Source organism: Pelodiscus sinensis, chromosome 8 (genome assembly GCF_049634645.1).
Source record: "Pelodiscus sinensis isolate JC-2024 chromosome 8, ASM4963464v1, whole genome shotgun sequence".
Classification (NCBI taxonomy): domain Eukaryota; kingdom Metazoa; phylum Chordata; order Testudines; family Trionychidae; genus Pelodiscus; species Pelodiscus sinensis.
In genome coordinates this window covers 60,673,035-60,693,365 of record NC_134718.1, presented here as the reverse complement: position 1 = coordinate 60,693,365, position 20,331 = coordinate 60,673,035, and the positions used below count along the sequence as shown (strand labels likewise).

Genomic DNA, 20,331 nt, shown 5'->3' with positions numbered 1-20,331 from the left:
GGAATCCACTTAGAATCCTAAGAATCCTTTCCCCTGTTCTAGAATGTACTAGTTGCATCATGCTCAAAGTTGTGAGATACAAATCACATTTCATGGTTATCATCATATTTACTGCTGTTGGCTGAAAACCTATCAAAGGTCTAAGCTGCCTTTCTACTAAGTCAGAAAGTAACTGGGAGGACATCTTAGAGTAAGCAACATTGAGTCAATTGTGGAAAGGGAGGCATAGCTTTTAAGCAACCACACCTGTTTAATAGACCCTAGATTTTTAATTTAATTGCAATGTTTTCCAAAGCTCTACACAAAAAAGAGGCTTAAGTGGTTCAAAAATAGAAGGCATTATCTTTCTGACCTGAAAAATAATGTCTCATTTGTTTGGTAATTCAGGTCAGTTTTACAAAATGTTTTGTTTTACATACTGATGAACTGGATATTGTTTAAGTACTTGGACTGAATATCTTTTTTAAAAGTGCTTCTGTATTAGTGGTTTTCTAATTAATAAAATGTGTATGTTTCTAACTAAAAATAAGAGCAATGTCTGTTAATTCACTACTCAATAAAAAGAAAAACATCAATCCTCAGACATTTTTATTTTAATCACATGATGCTGCCAAAAGCTGGTGTAACACCTTTTTGTTCCTCCCTCCAAAAACCTTATGGCCCTTGTACTATTTTGTCAGAAGAAAGTCATCTAAATATTTAAGAGTTTCAGGATTGTGGACTAATGTTGTAATTGTAAAGTTTTCTTATCTGATCTAAATGCTAAATATAATTAAAATAGTTTAAAGAAACCTCATATTTATTAGTCATTAAAAGTTAACCTGTACTCCCCATTTTATAAACACTGAGTACTGTAATTACTATATGTGACGGGGTTTAGCGATCCTACACTGGGACTGCAAAGGTTAACCAGGCCTACTTGTCCAAGAGAGCCCAACCACCATGGCCCTTCTGGGCATGCTCCCACTGGAGGACCAGTATAAAAGGCCAGTGAAGCAGTTCAGCCTCTGCATTGCCCCTGTGTGCCTTTCCTCCTCATGGATGTTGCTGAACCACAGTCCCTGTTTATAGACATTCAACTTGCACTGTGGCTAGTTCTGGATGCCCCATTTCAGGAAAAATATGGACAAAATGGAAAAAGTCCAGAGAAAAAAAATAACAAAACTGATTAAAGACCTAGCAAATGTGACTATGAGAGAAGATTGAAAGAACTGGGTTTGTTTTATCTGGAAAAGTGAAGACCTAAAAGGGACATGATAACAGCTTTCAAGTATCTAAAGATTTAATACAAGGAAAAGGGAGAAAATTTGAAGGAGGAAGGAAAAAATTCTCAGCCCTGTCATCAGAGACAAGAAGCAATGGGCTTAAATTGTGGCAAGGGAGGTATGGACTGGACATTAGTAGGCTTACCACACATCCGGTTTTTCCCCAGACATGCCCTCCTTTTCACTTATTAAATCTCTGGCCAGACAGCTTTTTTAAATGGCTAAAAATGTCTGGGATTTTGCACTGAAAAGGGATCGGGGAGGGGATGGGGCACATGCCTGTCACTCAAATTGTTAACAGCCATTCTGCAAACGCACCCGTGTGCCTGGAGGGAAAAGCGCATGGCTGCAGCAGCGGTGGCTCCGGTGAGACCCAGGGCAGGTCTGATGTGAGTGTGTGAATTACTGCGTTACCCTCCACTCCACTAGGTTATGTCCCCAACTCTGCGGCAGGGGAAGGGCATTGGGTTAGAGCAGGGGAGATGGGGGGGGGGGGGGTGCCTGGCTCTGGAGGACGGCAGGGGCATTGGGTTACAGCAGGGAATTAGGTGTTAGAACTTCAGGCTTCTTTCCTTTCCTGTAGGTGGTCAGTGGGTCTGTTGGCTAGATTTGGGAGTTCCAGTCTCAGCTCTGAGAGGACTGTGGGAGCTGGTGCTTGGTGGGGCGGGCAGGGAAAGGAAGGGATTCTGGGAATCAGGATTCTTGGGTCTGTTTTCTAACCATGCCACTTCTCCCATCAGTGTCTCCTGTGCGAGTGGAGCAGCCATTGCCACAGTGGCACTGGCAGGCACCAGGTGTCCTCTTTTTTGAAAGTTCAAAAATAGTAACCCCACACATTAGGAAAAACTTGCCAACTGTCAGGTTGGCTAACTATTGGAATAATCACATGATGCTGCCTAGGGAGGTTGTGGAATCACCTCACTGGAGATTTTTAAGAGCAGGTTAGACAAATACCTATCAGGAATGTTCTAGGTAGTACTTAGTCCTGCCATGAGTGCAGGGGGCTGGACTAGATGACCTCTCAAGGTCCTTTCAAGTTCTGTGATTCTATAAATCAACAGTGACAAAGCTAACAGCTGACAAAAACTGGGGAAGTGGTAACAAATGAAGAGGACAGGTTACTGATTCAGAGTGATCTGGATTGCTTAGTAAACTGAGCACAAGCAAATAATATGTATTTTAATATAGGCTGAACCTCCCTAGTGTGGCACCCTCAGGACCAGAGTGGTTTTAAATGAGGGATGTGGCCTGGACAGGAGGAGGAGGGGTCTTAAGGGAAAGAGGAGGAGCAGGACAGAGAGACCCAAGGAGGGGAAGAGGAGAAACAGAGGCAATGATATATCTTGGGGGGGAAGGGGTTACCTCTCAAATTGGCTGGGTCCTGTGTGTGTTAATCCACTACTGCCTACACATGACGAACAAATATTTAAACAGGCTCTTCAATGTGGCAGAGAAAGGAATAACATAACATGATCCAATAGCTGGAAGTTGTAGCCTAGACAAATTCAGACTGGAAACAAAGCACATATTTTTTTAAAGGTGAGAATAATTAACCATTAGAACAAATTACCAACAGTTTGGTAGATCCTCTAATACTGACAATTTCAAAACCTAGAATGGATGTATTTAGAAAACTAGATGATTTACCCAGTGTTCCTCAAGTCCTTACTCAAATTTTGTTTTTCTTCATTTAAATCATTATTCTGGGGTAGGGCTGGAGATGAGGGACTCAGTATGCCAGCTGACCCAGGGAGAATGGACAACCCCAGGCCCCACTCATCACAGCAGATTGGGGCCAGGTGAGAAGCCCCTGTCCATGGTCACAGCTGGGGGAACAGACACACAGAAAATCAGACACGCAAGCAGACAAACTATGAAATACAGATAGTTGTCCCTTTCTCTATCCCTGCTATTTCGAAATCAGCTATTTTGGAGTATTTCTTCTGGAATAGCTTATTTTGATATAAGTGTTGGGTGTAGATGTACTCCAGGAGTGCTCCAGCCTGGGAGAATCCATGGGGATGTTGGACCATAGATGGTGCTGGATTATGCAAGTCCGAACCATAGAGGTTGAACCTGTAGTGATTTTGGATGCCTAACCTGACACATTTTAGAGGGTATGTGTTAGCACCCTCTCTAAGATGTTTCATGTTGGCTAGCCAAAAACTGAGGCACTCCAAAAAAACAACTAGTCATTTTTTAAAATCTTGACCTTTATAAACAATTATCAAATATCAATGCAGTAACAGGGAGTGAGGGCTGACAACTACTTTTTTTAAAGATTGTTCTGTTAGAATGTAATTGGAAAGGTTTTTTCTCATTTCATCCACAAGCAACAGACATCAATTTGAGTACAATGGCTGCAGCACTTCACAGTAGGACTCCACACAAATAGTTTGGAAAGTCATTCCAGAAACATACCAAATTACCCAGAAACCATCTGTTTATAATGGTCAATAAAACACTGTTATCTCTCTTACAATAGGCCATACTGTTTATATAAACAAAGTTAGCTTTCATGCATAGCGCCACCTATTTATTTAGTGAGATCAGCTATCACTGTAAATCTATTTCTTTGCAAATGAGAAACACAGCTGTCCGCCAAACCTACTTAAAACTCCTTCCTGTATCCAATATTTGTATGTGTAGCAGAGCAGATTATCTTGAGAATACAAAAAGGACTGTCAGCACAATACATCTGTGGAAACTAAAATAGAACAGCTCTACTTGGGTTTCATATGTTCTTCAAGAGGAAAGATCATGTTCAATTTACTTGTCTTTTTGTACTGCTTTATGAGAAACCTGATTTGTTTATACTATATGCATGACGACAACTTAAAAATGAGACAAGGAAAAGAATTACATTTGCTATTCAGAATAGGAGCCTTCAGAAAAAACTATTAATTAAATCAGTCATTAAAAATGCAAAATAGAGAATCCAAAGACTGACAAAAACTGTCATGTCACTGGCCTTTATAAAGTGGAGCTGTAATGGGCTGCATTGTTAACATGAATTTTGAATTTAATAGAAAGATTAAAAGAGCAGGAGGTGCATGCTACTCATCCTGTAGGAAGCCTCTGCAAGGTTTTCCTCATGGAATACTCATAGAGATGGAAAACTGAGGTGGAAGATCAACCCAATAAAGAAAGAAAAATTAAACCTTTCACCCTGAAGAGCCCCACAGATCCCTGGGGAACATATATGCTTCTTGGGGAAAATTAATGAGACACCAGCATCATCCTTGCAGAGAATGTGGCAGCTGTGAAGCATGAGCTCTAAGACCATCTCCTTTTTAACAAGAGCAGCACAGTAACCCAGGTAGGGCATGTAAACCCAGTCTAAGTCCCCAACTATTTTCAGTTTCTTATAATCCGTTGCTTATAATTTGCCATTTGCGCTGAACAATTTGTATGTCCTTTGGCTGAAAATGCATTTTTTTCTCAGAGGCTGAGTAAAACCTGAGTTTAGTTGATAGAATATATGGAGGCTTTTAAAGAAGTATGCATTTCCCACAAAGATTTTCTAGCTTCAGAGTGCTCCACTTCTTAGTATTAGCTGTAATACCTTTTTTGAGAGACATGTTTTTCAAATCTAACAGGCTCGATTCTGACCTAAAAAGCCTTTGGGTGAGAGTTGTACAGAGCTGCAGCACCTTAAGAAAAGTCCGAAAGGAACTGTACCTCAGAGATAAGTTTGCATGACACACTGCGGGGGGCAGAGGGGAAGAGAATTACATGATCCATCTGTCCTGTTGTGCTGGCTACTGTGGAAAATGAAAGGCACAGCCAGGTAACCTCTTTCTCCCCTTCAGGCAATACTTGTCCCCAAAATAGCGAGGCCATAACTTCTAAATACCAAAGCACAGAGTCTGCAGTTGTCCCTGATTCTGTCACAGCAGGGCAGAAAAGGCAAAGGTTTCTCCAGTCGCAATGTGACCTAATATAATCATATTTAAACTATCCTAATGTGCATGTGCAAGGAGGCAGGCATAAGTTTGGACGCATGCATGCACACTTTTATGGAAAATCTCTGTCTAAATAATATTAAAGCTGTCAGAAGCCTGAAGTTAAAAAAATGTTTAATGCTCAAGAGTAGAGGGGAAAAAACTGGATGGCCTTCAAGTTTATTTGGAAGATGGATTACAGAATATTATGTAAGGTGCAAATCTGTGAAATATTCCCCATTGTATTTACATATATTATCAAATTTTAAGACCATAAATTTTCATAAAAAGTGACATTTTCAAAAACCTTTACTTGCTTTAATCCTCCTCTTTTCTTTTGATAGGATTAAATTCCCAAAAGGCAGACTGTTAAATAAGCACACAAAAAATGCTAACTGTGAGGCATTTGCCTTTATATATTTATAAATCGATGTTTCACAGCCACTTCAAATTTGACATTACAGTTCAGTAACCCCAGGCAACTCATATCAATTGGTGCTGAATTTGATTTATATGATTTTTCTTATTTTATATTCATGTGTTCCTATGACAGAAATCTTTAAATATAATTATTTTTAAATCACCTATAAGTAATTTATTTAAATAAAGGTTCACAAAAAGACGTACTTTAAAAAACAGGCCACATCAACTGTCTTGCCTAAAACAATTTTTAAAATTATATACAGATAATTCATCAAGGCCCAAATTCAAAAGATATAAAAGATATAAAATCTACCAGAAAGGCCAACCTCAGTTGACAGTTCAAGCTTGCTGTAGAAGCCCCTAGGTGAAAAGCTTTTCCCCTGCTGTAGTAATCCTAGAAAATATCTGTTTGCCAGCTAAGAGAATAAGACCTGCAAACTGATGTAGCTAATCTTTTCTCCTAAATATCCAAGCGTTCCTCAGCTTCCCCACAAAATTTGGTGATTTTTTTACTGATATGTAAATGTTTTTATAGATTTTTATGGACAGGTCCAATATTGGCTCTTTTTTATGAACTGCCTGGCACATTATGCCGGGAGCAGGCACAAAAATATTACTCTTCTTAGGGTGTGTCTAGGCTGCAGGGTTTTTTTTTTTTTAAAAAAAAAGTGGCCTTTTTTCGAAAAATCTTACCCTGCATCTAGACTGCTGCCGCGTTCTTTCGACAGTAAATCGAAAGAATGCGGCAGTTTTTTCGACCATTGAAAACCTCGTTTTATGAGGAAGAATGCCTTTTTTCAAAAGTGCTCTTTCAAAAAAGGCGCTATATAATGCAAACTGTGCTTTTTCGAAAGAGAGCATCAAGACTGCCTGGCTGCTCTCTTTCAAAAAAGCAGCTTGCTTTTTTGAAAGTACCGGTTGGTAGTCTAGATGCTCTTTTTCAAGAGGCTTGCAGTCTAGATGTTGCCTTAGAGAGATACTGTGGAACTACATGGTAATCTCAGGAGAAGGGAGTCTGGAAGGATACCCACTCAAAAAAGACATTCATTTCCATAGATGCATAACTGATTTAGAACTAACAACCCTGGAACAAAAACCCTAAAACTCTGGGATCCTATTTCTGTAACTCAGACTTATTATCTGTAGTTTTCTTCATCTTTTTCTATAAGGCTATTAAGAATCTTTGCTAATCTAAATCCCAGCACCAGTGAAATCAGTGTCAAAATTCCCATTAATTTCAATGAGGCCAAGATTTCATGCTATATGAACAGGTAAAATACAGTGTGGGACAAAACCGAAATTTTCTTTTAGCATATACTCACTTAACGGAGAAAGCTAACTTCCATTTCAGCAAACTGGAAACATCTGTAATACTCAATACAAAGTACATCTAGTTATTTATTTTTTAGAATGCAAATATTAACTGTGTGAAGCGTAGCAAGACACTCATTTTTAATGATCTTCACTTGTAAGGTACAGAATACTATTTGTGCATAATTATAACATTACAGTTGATAAGGGGCATATGGGGTTGCATGGTAATACCTCTAATGGGGTAGTACCTCTACAGGAGGGCTTGTCGCACTTCTTCTGGAGTGGCCCATCCTTTACTGATTTTTACCCGCACCCAGCTCTCACCTGTGGCTCCACGTAGTTGCTTTGCATGCAGCAGCAGCCACACCCTGGACAAAGGCTTTGACAGGCCAGCTAAACCAGGTGAGGGTAGCCAATGGGATTGAAACCCTCGGTGAGGTAGGGACTTGCTCATCCCAGCATGCGAAGACTGCGTCGATGGATCAGGCGGAGGAAATCTTTATGATTCAACGGCTGAGAAGGTGTTGCAGCAGCACACTATGGTGTGTGTGGGACATGTCAGAGCATTTAAGGTGACATGGCCATCCAGTGCAGCTGAGGTAGTTTCCAGAAGTAACGATTTTTTTTTGTGCCGCTGGATTCCAACTTCTGAGGCAGAGAGAGTGGGATCGTCTCTGTGCAAAGGCTTTCCCACTATAATAATATTTTTCATGCACAGGTTATATTGTGCAAAAAATGGAAGTTGGTAATGGGAGCATAGAACGTCCATACGCTCATGGACAGTGAGGACACAGTAAAACCTCATCGGAGAACAGCCCTAGTTGCTAAAGAGCTTTCATGCTATGGTAATTGATATCACTGCCTTGAGTGAAACCAGGCTTGCTGAAGAAGGGTTTTTCACTGAACTAGCTAGTGGTTATACCTTCTTCTGGAAAGGGAAAGCGCAGAAAGAGGATAGGATTCATGGAGTTGGCCTGGCCATCAAGACTAGTCTGATGAAACAACTTTCGGACCTGACTGTCGGTATTAACAAGAGGTTCATGAAGCTACACCTACCCCTTAGTCACAAGCGGTATGCAATAATCAGTGCATACGCTCCCACCATGAACAGCACAGAGGAGACAACTGAACAGTTCTACACCAATCTCAGTTCCATTCTGTGCTCAGTACCGGCCAACGACAAGTTGATCTCGTTGGGAGACTTCAATGCCTGAGTTGGCTGAGATCACAGTCAATGGGAGGGAGTGTTAGGGAAACATGGCGTTGGCAAGATGAACAGCAACGGCTTATTGCCGTTGAGCAAATGTGCAAAATACGACCTCTTCATCACGAACACAGTGTTCAAGATGGCAAACAAATACAAGACCACCTGGATGCACCCTAAATCAAAACAATGGCATGTGATAGATTATGTCATTGTTCGTCAGCGTGATATTCGGGATGTCCTTATCACCGGAGCCATGCAAGGAGCAGAGTGCTGGACTGACCATAGGCCTGTCCGAACCATTTTCAAAATGCACATTGCTCAGCATCACTCAAAGCTTATCCAAACTGCCTTTAACATTGCCAGATTCAAGCAACCTTCTCATCTGCGCAAGTTCCAGTCGAGCCTTGATGAAAAGTTAACTGCCAACGGACCATTGATTTAGAGAAATGGTGATGGAGACAGCGAAGTCAGTGGTTGGTACCAAGAAACGCAATCATCAAGACTGGTTTGATGAGAACAACAGTGCTATTGAGGACCTGCTTGCCAAGAAGAACAAGGCATTTATGGAATGGCAGAATGACCCAGGTTCCATCTCTAAGACAGACAGGTTTAAGTACCTCCAGGCCCAGACTCAGCAAGAAATCCGCGAAATGCACTATAAGTGGTGGGAAAAGAAAGCTGACGAGGTGCAACACTATGCTGACTCAAATAACCCAAGGGAGTTCTTCAGTTCCATCAAGTCAGTCTTTGGTCCTTCCAAGTCTGGCTTTGCCCCTTTGTTGTCTGCAGATGGAGCCATGTTGATCAAGGATAAGGCTGGCATTAATAACCGATGGAAAGAGTATTTCAGTCATCTCCTGAATCGTTCATCATCAGTCGATCAGTCAGCACTGGAACAGATTCCTCAGAAGCCAACCCTTGAAGACCTAGGAGATCCTCCATTTATTGACGAAGTTAGAAAGGCCATCAGGCAGATGAGTTGCGGCAAGGCATCCAGCAAGGATGGAATTCCCGCAGAACTGTACAAGGCATTTAATGAGGAGTCACTTAAGGTTTTTCATAATGTCTTGACCAGTATTTGGAAAGAGGAAGAAATGCCATCTGACCTCTGTGATGCCATGATAGTTGCTCTGTACAAAAATAAGAGTGCAAGAGCTGACTGCAGGAACTATAGAGGTATCTCACTGCTTTCTGTTGCCAGGAAAATCCTCGCCCACATCATCCTGAATAGGCTGATTTCGACGGTTTCAGAAGTGAGTCTCCGAGTCACAATGTGGCTTCCGCCCTAATCGCAGTACTGTCAATATGATCTTCGTAATGAGACAGGTGCAAGAGAAGTGCCTTTAGCAGAACATGAACCTCTACTCTGTCTTCATTGATCTGACAAAAGCATTCGACATGGATAATAGAGATGCATTGTGGATCATCCTCAGGAAGCTGGGTTGCCCACTGAAGTTCATCTCGCTCATCAAGCTGTTTCATGACGACATGACAGGCAGTAGTCTCGGATGGCATGCCATCTCCAATGGCATGAAGCAGGGCTGCGCACTCGCTCCGGTGCTTTTTAACCTGTTCCTCACTCAAGTTGTCAGAGACTTAGATCTTGGTATTTACATCAGATACCATTTGGATGGTTCACTGTTTGATTTGAGATGCCTTACTGAAAAGACCAAGACACTGGAAAGGCTTATCACCGAAGTGCTGTTTGCTGATGACTGCGCCCTTATGGCACACCAGGAGAACCACCTGCTGACCATCATTGACAGATTCTCTGAAGCATTCAAACTGTTTGGTCTCACAATTAGCCTAAAAAAGACAGAAGTCCTCGTCCAGCATGCACCAAACAGTGCTCCTCCATAGCCATGTATCACTATCGATGGTACACAACTGAAGATAGTGGACAGCTTTAAGTACTTGGGCAGTACAATATCAAGTGATAGATCCCTTGACAAAGAGACTACAGCGAGGATCCAGAAAGCCAGTCAGGCACTTGGGAGATTGCGTATTAAAGTTCTCCAGCACAAAGATAATCACCTTTCAACTAAACTCAAGGTATATAATGCTGTGGTCTTCACCTCTCTCTTCTATGTCTGTGAAACATGGACCCTGTACTGTAGGCACATCAAGCTGATGGAAGAGTTTCATGTGCGTTCCCTATGATCAATCACATGAGTATGCTGGCAGGACCAAATTACTAACCAAGAAGTGCTTGATCGATGTGTGTGGAACCAGCTCTAAGCCAAGCTCCTCCAGACCCAGCTTCGATGGTATGGCCATGTTCTCCGCATGGACAAAAGCAGGATCCCGAGGCAGCTGTTTTATGGGGAGCTGGTACATAGTAGTTGCAAGCAGAGACTCCCGAGGAAGAGGTATAAGGATAACCTGAAGACCAACTTGCAGTGGACAGGCCTTCAACCTCGACAATTTGAACTAGCTGCTGCAGACAGGACTAATTGGTGTTCCCTTACGAGGAAAGCAGTGACAAAGTTTGAGGACGACCGCCACCAACACCTTGCAGCTGCACGGGAAAGACGACACAGCTGTGTTCTCTCCTGTCCTGACAACTGGCGTTCCATACCCTATTTGTACCCGCATGTGTGCTTCAACCTTTGGGCTCTGGAACCACATGAATGAAATGCACAACATGTCTTCCTTGGCTCCCAAGACACAAATCAACAACAACAACAGTAGTAGTTGATAAATTAACATTAATTCCACCAGTCAATTAATGCTTTTAGTAATGTTGTTTAGTTTTTGTATGGGAATGTGCCAAATCACCTCTCAAATTTTTAGTTTGAGCTCTGAACATGATCTGATAAATACCTTGGAGGCACCAGACCCCTTTGTATTATAAAAGCATTTCAGTAATGCACTGGATATGCTTAATTCAAGTCCCTTTGAATCATTCTCCTGTAATATCCAGCCGCTGACATGGCTACACTCAGAAATTCCAAACCTTCTGCCCCCAAAGAGTAGTGTACCCCTGTTTACTAGATTTACCTTCAATCACCACTCTTGTAAAAAATCACACAGCACTTGTAAGCATCTGTTATAACAATATGAAAGCTAGCTTAAGAAAGAACTGAAAGTTTAGATTCAAGAAAGCAAAGACAAATGGTTATGATACAAAACAAAAACGTAACGTACAAACCTGGATCTAGGGTTACAGCCAGTCCACGAGTTATGAACACATCAACTTACGACCGTTCGCAGTTACAACCAACTCCCATTAAGCACATTACAGCTGGTCCCCGAGTTATGAATGCAATCCATGCTTACGAACAGCACGGCCGCATTTAAATGAACGGGGTCCGACTTACAAACAGATCGAGTTACGACCAAGTGTTTGGTACGTTATTCGTTCATAAGTTGGGGACCGGCTGTATTAACAGTTATCATTACTACCTAATAAAGTGGATTCTGCCACCCAAAGTTCAGTCTATTGCAGAGCTAGCTGGCTTCACAGGAACCCGGATCCAATTTTCCATGAGAACATCCCTGTTCACCAACATGTCTCTGCAGTTAAAGGATTCAGAATGACTTTCCCCACTCTGCATTACAGTGAAACAGTTATTTGTCTATATTCATACACAGTGCAAACCTGTCTTCTTGTAATGGTTCTTTTTTTTTATCTCCAAGTGGTTTTGACAGTTTGCAGTTGTTTCTGATAGTTTTGGAATGGAGCAAGACTAGACCACTGAGGGCTGACAATTCCCTCATACTGGAATGGACCCCTATGGAGACATTTTATCCCCCTGGTGGCTAACATTTATGCAAATACCATAAAGCATATTTTCAATATATTTAGATGTTCCTTACAATATAACTAGCGCATACTTTTTGCAATGGTTACTAGACTTGCTAATTCAAAGCTTCCTGTAGCTACCTTACAATATGATATCCCTTATGGATAAAAACAGTATCTGCAAGATGTATTTGATGTTGTGAGTTTGATAGGTCTGAGACATGAGTTATTTACAAAAGAACAAAGGAGCCTGTGCCAAAGGGTCTCAATCTCACAGCATCTCTAAGGGAAAAATTTGACAGGAGACTGGGCACACAAGCACACACTCCTAAAGTAGAATGGACATATACAATCGCTCAAACATGTGGTTACCTACCTTACAGGCTTGCAATATACACACTTACACTGAGCATATACTCCAATTAAATTCACAGATTTCATAAGCTGCGTGAAATTTCTCAAACAAATTGTCATATGCACTATTTTTATGGCTTTCAATTTTAAGGAACTCCCTTTAAAAAACTGAAAGCCATACAATACTGCAAATAGCAATTTAAGTTTGAGAAATTACACACAAAAATGTAAGAGCTTTCAGGCTATGATACGTACTCCCTAGTTTACATCCAGCTCCACGTTACATAGCAGAAAAAATGTTTCCAATTTAGGCCAATTTCATAACACTTGTATTGTTCAAATAGAGGTGCGGGGTTTGTTTGTTTGTGGGTTTTTTTTGGGGGGGGGGGGTTCATCTTGTTTAACACTCAAACGATTCTATCAATACCCCAGAGAATTTAACAGCTGGGCTGTAGTAATTGATAACTTGTACAGTGCTTATTATAGCACTGATAGCTAACTACATAATTACATTTCTTTTGTACATTATGGGCCAAAATTTCCAAAAGCATTAAGGAGCTGAGCTCTTGAAAATCTTGCCCAAACTTTTTAAATATTCATGCCTTCTCAAACTGGCCAACTATTTCTATATACTGCCATCTGCTGTCAAAAATATACTACTGCTATGAGAATTTTAGTCATTTTCAACTTTTAAAGCTAATCAACAAGCACCAGAAAGGCAAGTACAATAATGTTCTTGCCACACTTTTTTAAAGAAAATATTTGCTTTTTGAAAAGGGCATGAATTTGAACATCTTTATTACCTCATGCTGTCAGCATAATTTTGTGTAAAATCAATGTAATCATAATTGCTAAGGCACAGATCAGGCAAACATGCAACTTTATACATAGTGGTGCATATTAGTAGCTATGCAGAGATCTAAGATGGGTTTTTTGCTTGCTCATATTGGGAAAAAATGATAAGCAAAGATCAGTATTGCTGAAGAAATAAAATGTCTTATTCTTGTTGAGCAGAAAAGAGTGGAGAAGAAGATTGGAGCACCTTAACGCTCTTCCCTTTCTCTTCCTCTCGTTCTCACTCTCATAAACAAGTGCACTCTGCTCTAAACATAACTGGAAACACTTTAAAATATTTTTTTTAAAACCTCTTTTTCAGCAGAATACCAACACAATTTGATCACTACTATCATTATAGTATCTGAAATTACAACCATAACGAATTTTGAAAGGTAATATATGTTTGAAAAACACTCTTTCTGCCAAAGAGGAAAAAAAAAGTAGGCTCTGGGCAGTGTGCTGATTAACTAGCAAAAGAGTTCAAGTAGGATACTTGATTATACATTATGTTAAAAGTAAGTAGTATTTCTGTTAACCATATTGGCAGACTCCTAATTAGTTCTTTAGGTGTGTAATGTCTTTACCACTTTTGTTGTACATTTGGACTGCTAAGCATTTCAACTGTCTAATTTTTAAAGAAAGCATATGCATAGTTGTGAATTTCATTTGTGTGAATAAATTGGGGTATGTCTACACTACCCCGCTAGTTCGAACTAGCGGGGTAATGTATGCATACCGCACTTGCTAATGAAGCCTAGGTTCCTATTCCGAACTACCATTACTCCTCGTGAAATGAGGTGTACCGGTAGTTCGGAATAGGCACCCTAGTCCGAACTACCTAGTTCGAGCCCCGTGTAGCCGCGCTGCACGGGGTTTGAAGCAGCGGGGATTTAAAACTGGCGGCTCCCCGCTTATGCTAATGAAGCCCGGGAAATTCAAATCCCGGGCTTCATTAGCAAGTGCGGTATGCATACATTACCCCGCTAGTTCGAACTAGCGGGGTAGTGTAGACATACCCTCGGGTATTACATGAGCAAGTAGACTGTGGTAATAATTGCTCATGGAATTCATTTGTGTGCCATTTTTGATAGGCAGGCCATTTGTGACAAAAAGTTGATTATCTAGCAGTCTCTGACAGAAGTTGCTGTACTAGATACTAAATGATCAACATATATATTTTAGAAAGAGTATATGAGAGTTTAAACCAAATAATACAATATATATGCATCTTACTGTTTTAATGGAACTCCGAGATTTTTCTTCCCAGACATTACTGCTCAGCTCAAATGTGCAATGAACATTTGTTTCTCTTTCATAGGATCCAAAAATCAGTAATCTGGAATACAGAAATAGTAGTAGTCATTTTTAATAGCAATCTGGGCTCTGTGTAATCAGCAGGATAGATATTTATTATAGAATGACATCTTATGTTTAAACTCATTTATCCCTTTCATATACTACAACATGAAACCAAAAGTTTCCTTAAAATTAAAATCTGACATACACACACTTGTACAACTCAGGCACAGCTCTCACTCAAAATGGAAGGTTTATACTAGAACACTTGCACCCTCTAGTGGAATAATTAAGTAAATAAAACTGGCCAGAACTCGTACGGTCTTTTACAAATATGTTTAAAATTCAAACAAGTATTTCCTCCCCCCATTAAATGAACAAAAAAAAATAATCTGTATTTACAGACAAGTGTTTTGAGAGACTTCATTTCTCTCCCATGCTCTCCCAAACTCCATTTTTTACTTGCTTGATTCAAATAACAGACCATTATTACAAGGGTATGATTTTGTTGTGTAGCAGTTTGTGTTTGTTTCATTACGCTGAAGTTCAATCACACTGTTGACTTTTTAAAATAGGTATACACACGCCTATATCTTGTATAACATCTTAAGGCAAAAGATGAAGAGCTTTTCCACCTAGATATGTGTACAATAAATTAAATTAAATTATCTCTGTGGTAGAGAAAAGAACTTAAGTCTGCTGCATGAGCGTACACAGATGGGCCATTTTGGGGTAGAATTTGTAACAAACCTACTCTCTTATTTAAAAAAACTGCAGAATGTCTATGCAGGATGCATTGTTTGTGCAGAGTTGACAATAACTTTGACTCCAAGGTCTCGTCCAATAGATCTTACTTATAGTAAGCTGCATAACCATAATATATTCACATTAAAAGGAGAGATGGCTCAAACACCAGGATACCAGAATGTTGTAGGAAGTTCAGATGTTCCTGATGAGTCTTAGACCTGCAAACTATCCAGCATTTAAAAGAAAATAGCATGAAGTAATGAACAATCCAGATAAAATAAGGTAAAGTTCTCTTTCTTAAATGCACCTATATCTTCAGGTATGTACCTGCAGTTTAAGTTAATAAACTGTACAATACATGCACATATTTTGAATTTTGATCGATGCATTCTTAAAGTTGGTGAAAGATACATAATATCATGTTGTAAGTGCAACTACAACTGTATGCAAGTGGGGAAGAAGGGAAAGAATGAAGGCAAAGGAAGTTAGAAACCACAGCGGAAGTTATTTCATAGCTAAAATTAAAATGTCACATCAACATAAGCTAAACCACAAACGCTTCTGAAACATGATTATCGGTTATATGGTCATGTTCAAGAAAGTGTCTAAAAAGCATATATCTGCCTGAGAGCTAAACTACGTTCTCCCAATGTAAAAAACCTGTTAGAGAGTGCTTAATTAATAACTATTAGTATCTGAAGCCCCCTTCTGCATCAGTCCCAGAGACATAGCTTTTTAATTGACACTTGTTTTCCAATACCTTTAAAATAGTAATAAGTTTCTTACTGCTTCTTTGTATGAAGCAGCATAAGCTTACACATTTTATCAGGATCTGGGGAGGAGGGGGGAATGAAAATAACACTATGTAAGATAATATTTCATCTTTTCACTCCCTTAAGTGATGTCTGGCAGTTCTTCCAGTTAATCTGTAAGAGTGTCTCAGATGTTAAGTTCTCATCATACTTCTCTCTTTTCTGGGCATGAATTCTAATCTCTATTTAGGTCCAAGATTATGAGATAAGTACACTGGTTTACTTGCTGATACTGCTCTATCTCCATACAAATAATATATGCAAACTTGTCAGCATTGACACTTGCACACAACTTTTATCTACCAAAAATATCTTCAAAAATGAAAGCACACTTCATATGTGAAATTTAAGTGGCGCAACTGCACATACGGCAGATTTTTGGTCATTCCAAGAGTGACCCCATTATGAGTTGTTTAAGACTGATATTATCAGTGGTTTTGGTGCCCAGCTCCACCTTTATGGCCCCTTAGAAAGGGTTGTTACCCACCAGCTCTGATTATTGGGGAACCAGAACATGGTCACCTGTCAGCCTTGTGCTCTTGGGGAGTCAGGGAGTGACACTCATGGAAAACCATTCCCCTCCCTCAGGCCTCTGCTAGAATCAAAGACAAAGCAAAGAAAAGGCCGGGGAAGACACACCTAGCTGCTTCAGACAAGGGTGATACAATTAAGGAAACACCCCAACCTCATTTACATTAAAGATGGAACAGAGGGACATCTCATTAGCATACAGAATGGAGAGCAGCTCTTCCAAGGCAGGAACCGCACTGAACTATGGGACACCGAAAGCAGAGAAGCACTGCCTGATGGGAAATCCCTGCTCCAGATGCTAATGAACCTAGGCCTGCTCACACCCAGATTAGTCATTATCAGACCAATTCTAGTAACGATCCTATTGACATCTAAAATACTGAAACTGCCAAGTTGCATTGTGAGCTCGTTCAAGGAACATCACCCATAACCAGGTGTGATCAGTCTCTATTGTCTCTCCTCTTTCTCTTTGAACTATCCCTATAAAACTCCTATCCTTGCCCCAAGAAAACTGTTCTGATACCTGGACTTAAACTGCATCAGTTCCATTGAGACTTCTTCATCTCCTGTCTGATCGTGCTGGGGGCTCTGTCCTGCTTTTCTCCTGCCCTCTGGACCCCCGGCTACCATCATCATCTGGGAACCCTGATCAGTGCAAGCTCCGTGGAGTGGTGAGGTCTCTCTCTCTCTCTCTCTCTCTCTCTTTCTTTCTCTCTCTCAACTATCTCTCTAAGCATAGCCTCCTGACCCTGCCCTGTGTAAACTGTTATATGGTTACCTAACATGTGTAATCAGCTTCAATTTAGATTTAATATTGTAATTGTTAGATTTAATATTGTAACTGTTTGATATCTATTCACTACTCAGAAATAAATCACTTTCATTGTTAAACTGGTTGCTTCTCTCTCTTTCTTTCTCTTTTGCTCACTCTTCCTTAAGGGGTGTTGTTTTGGCTTCCCCATTCGCTCTGCAACAACGCTTCTTGTACCCAAGCAAAAGATCCCTGTAGTGCCCAAAATCCTGTGGGGTTTGCTCATCGTGTGGTTTACCAGTGAATGACTGTGGTGTGAAAGTGGGGATAGGGGGGCTGAACCTGGGGGCTTATGAGGATGGCAGCTTAAAGTGCTGTTTAATCCAGCCCACGGAGTCCAAAGGCACATGAGGGTGCAGTGTGGCATTGCTGTGAAACCCAGCCAGCTGAGTCCAGGGACATATGAGGGGGCCAGCTTGTGAGTGCTGAGTACCCAGTCCTCTCAGACGTGCTCTGATTAGTGGGTGTGAGTGTCTGTGTGTGTTGCTAAGGTGGGAAGAACCCCATCCTGAGGAACCTAGTTCCTGCAGGAGAGCTCCAGTGGGAGAGGGAATTGGCAGCAGGGAGAATTCAGCTCCATATGAGAGCCCAAGTAAGCACCAACAGCACACTGATAGAACTGTTAACCTTCCCCCAGTCCCATAAGGGTAACCCTGATAAATGAGCATACCCCAGAGTATTGGGCAAATCTGGTAACAGGGTCCAACTCTTTTTAACTGTTAATAGCTTGTATCCCACAGTATAGTCAAACTATTTAATTACTATATTGTGGATGCTATGTGGATGAGACATGATGAAAGACAGATGGAATGCTAAGCAATACCAACTACATAATGATGAATGCCAGTTACTATAGTAGAGCCAAATTCAACACTTTTATTTCTGTATTTGCAGTTTTATCTCCATCAGATAAATGTTTTGTATTTTTATTAGGGATTCTAGGTGCCTAGTTTTCAACCAGAATTCAGTCAAACAGGGAATTCTGGTCAGCATCATCGACTGGGATGTTAAATGTCTGCTCAGCAGTGCAGCAGGGCTAAGGCAGACTCCTTACCTGCTGTGGCTCCACGCAACTCTTGGAATCAGTTACATGTCCCCTAATGACTCCTATGCATGGGGCAGTAGGGAGGCACTGCATGCTGCCCCCACTCCGAGTATCAGCTCTGCAGCTCCCATAGGCTAGGAACCAGCAAAGATACCATCCTCCTGCATCCCAACCCCTTCATCTTTAGCTTCACCCCAGAGCCTGCATCCCCAGCTGGAGCCTCAGCCCTCTCCCCTCCCCCCCAACCTCCTACTGCAGCCTAGATCCCCTACCCTCTGAACCCCTCAAACCCAGCCCAGATGACCCTCCTACACCCTTGAGTTCTTCATCCCCAAGCCCACCCCAGTCTGCATCCCCACCCTGAGCCTTCATGCACCCCAACCCTCCTGATACAGCCCAGCACCCTCTCCCGCCCCTCCTTCACCCCAAACTCCTCATCCCTGGTCCCACCCCAGAATCTGCAGCCCCCAGTTAGAACCCTCACTTACGTCTCAGACCCAATCCCCTAAGCAAGAGTAGTGAAAATGAGTGAGGGAGGGAGGGCAGGGAGAGTGAGTGACAGAGGGAAGGGAGATGGAGTGAGTTGGAAACAGGACCTAAGAGAAGGGATGGGGAAAAGGCACTCAGTTTTGTGCAAGTAGAGAATTGGTAGCACTACATTAAGGAGACCTGAAAATTAAATTTAGGCCAAAGTCAGCCTTGATGTAAGCAGTCACAATTCCCATTGGCTTCAATTGAAGGTACACATGCATACATCCAAGCTCATTTTGGTTTGCAGTCTTGTTTCTGGAGGCTGCAAAGAGGTAAAAATTAAAAAAGATAATTCTGCTAGAGATTTAGGAAAAACAAAGAATTTTTCAGCAAACAAAATGTTTAGAGAACTAGCCAGTTTAGGATGTACCTTCAATATAATGATGACAGAGCATATTATAGGATTCCTACACTTCTTCCACTTTTTACAAACATTTACTTAGGGAAGAGTCCAGGAACTTTCTTCAAAAGAATAGCCAGTTTACCAAATCCACACTTTTGCTCTAGTGAATGGGTATACCTTTATTTCAAAGATATACAGGTATCAATCAGTTAAAGCTATTCTTGAAGCTCCCAATATCAAAACAGATTTGGTTGTTTCCGTTAAGTTACAGATCCATTAGGCGGGTTAAAATAAAAAGTGATAAAAAAGTAAATCCTTTATCAGTCACTTGGGCTACGTCTACATTGGCCCCTTTTCCGGAAGGGGCATGGTAATTTTTGAAATCGCAATAGGGAAATGCGCGGGGGATTTAAATATCCCCCGCGGCATTTAAATAAAAATGTCCGCCGCTTTTTTCCGGCTTTTAGAAAAGCCGGAAAAGAGCGTCTACACTGGCCCCGATCCTCCGGAAAAAGCGCCCTTTTCCGGAGGATCTTATTCCTACTTTGAATAAGATCCTCCGGAAAAGGGCGCTTTTTCCGGAGGATCGGGGCCAGTGTAGACGCTCTTTTCCGGCTTTTCTAAAAGCCGGAAAAAAGCGGCGGACATTTTTATTTAAATGCCGCGGGGGATATTTAAATCCCCCGCGCATTTCCCTATTGCGATTTCAAAAATTACCATGCCCCTTCCGGAAAAGGGGCCAATGTAGACGAGCCCTTGGTGTTTATTTATAAGCAAAGGAGTTCAAATATGTTTGTGCTGTGTTCAACCACCACAATTTTTCTCCAACTCCAATTTATGTCTAGCAACCGTTGGCATAACTCACTCACAGTTCAACTTTAATACCTGTTTGTCAGACACCACTGATATGATTACTTCCCCTGACCCCGTGCCTGAAATTTAGTTGCTTGTTTGATTACACAATACTGACGTTTATGTTTGGGCAAAAGATTATATAGACCCACACAGTCATGCCTTGTTTGCATTCCCCCCGGCTCTTTAAGCTATCCAAATGCATTGTGATTGTGTTCCTCTTTCTAACTTCAGATGTTAAGGAGATTTCAGTATGGGTATTCAATTGGGGTGC

The 20,331-nt window shown here is 41.1% G+C and overlaps 1 protein-coding gene across 1 annotated transcript in view; it reads right to left on the bottom strand.

Moving 5' to 3' along the window:
- The window catches only part of PDZD8 (PDZ domain containing 8), a 132,557-nt gene that overhangs the window by 57,157 nt on the left and 55,069 nt on the right, over positions 1-20,331 (bottom strand). The window contains exon 3 of the mRNA XM_014573726.3: positions 14,323-14,425. Coding sequence (XP_014429212.2) covers positions 14,323-14,425 — 103 coding nt within the window. The remainder of the gene's footprint in view (positions 1-14,322; positions 14,426-20,331) is intronic.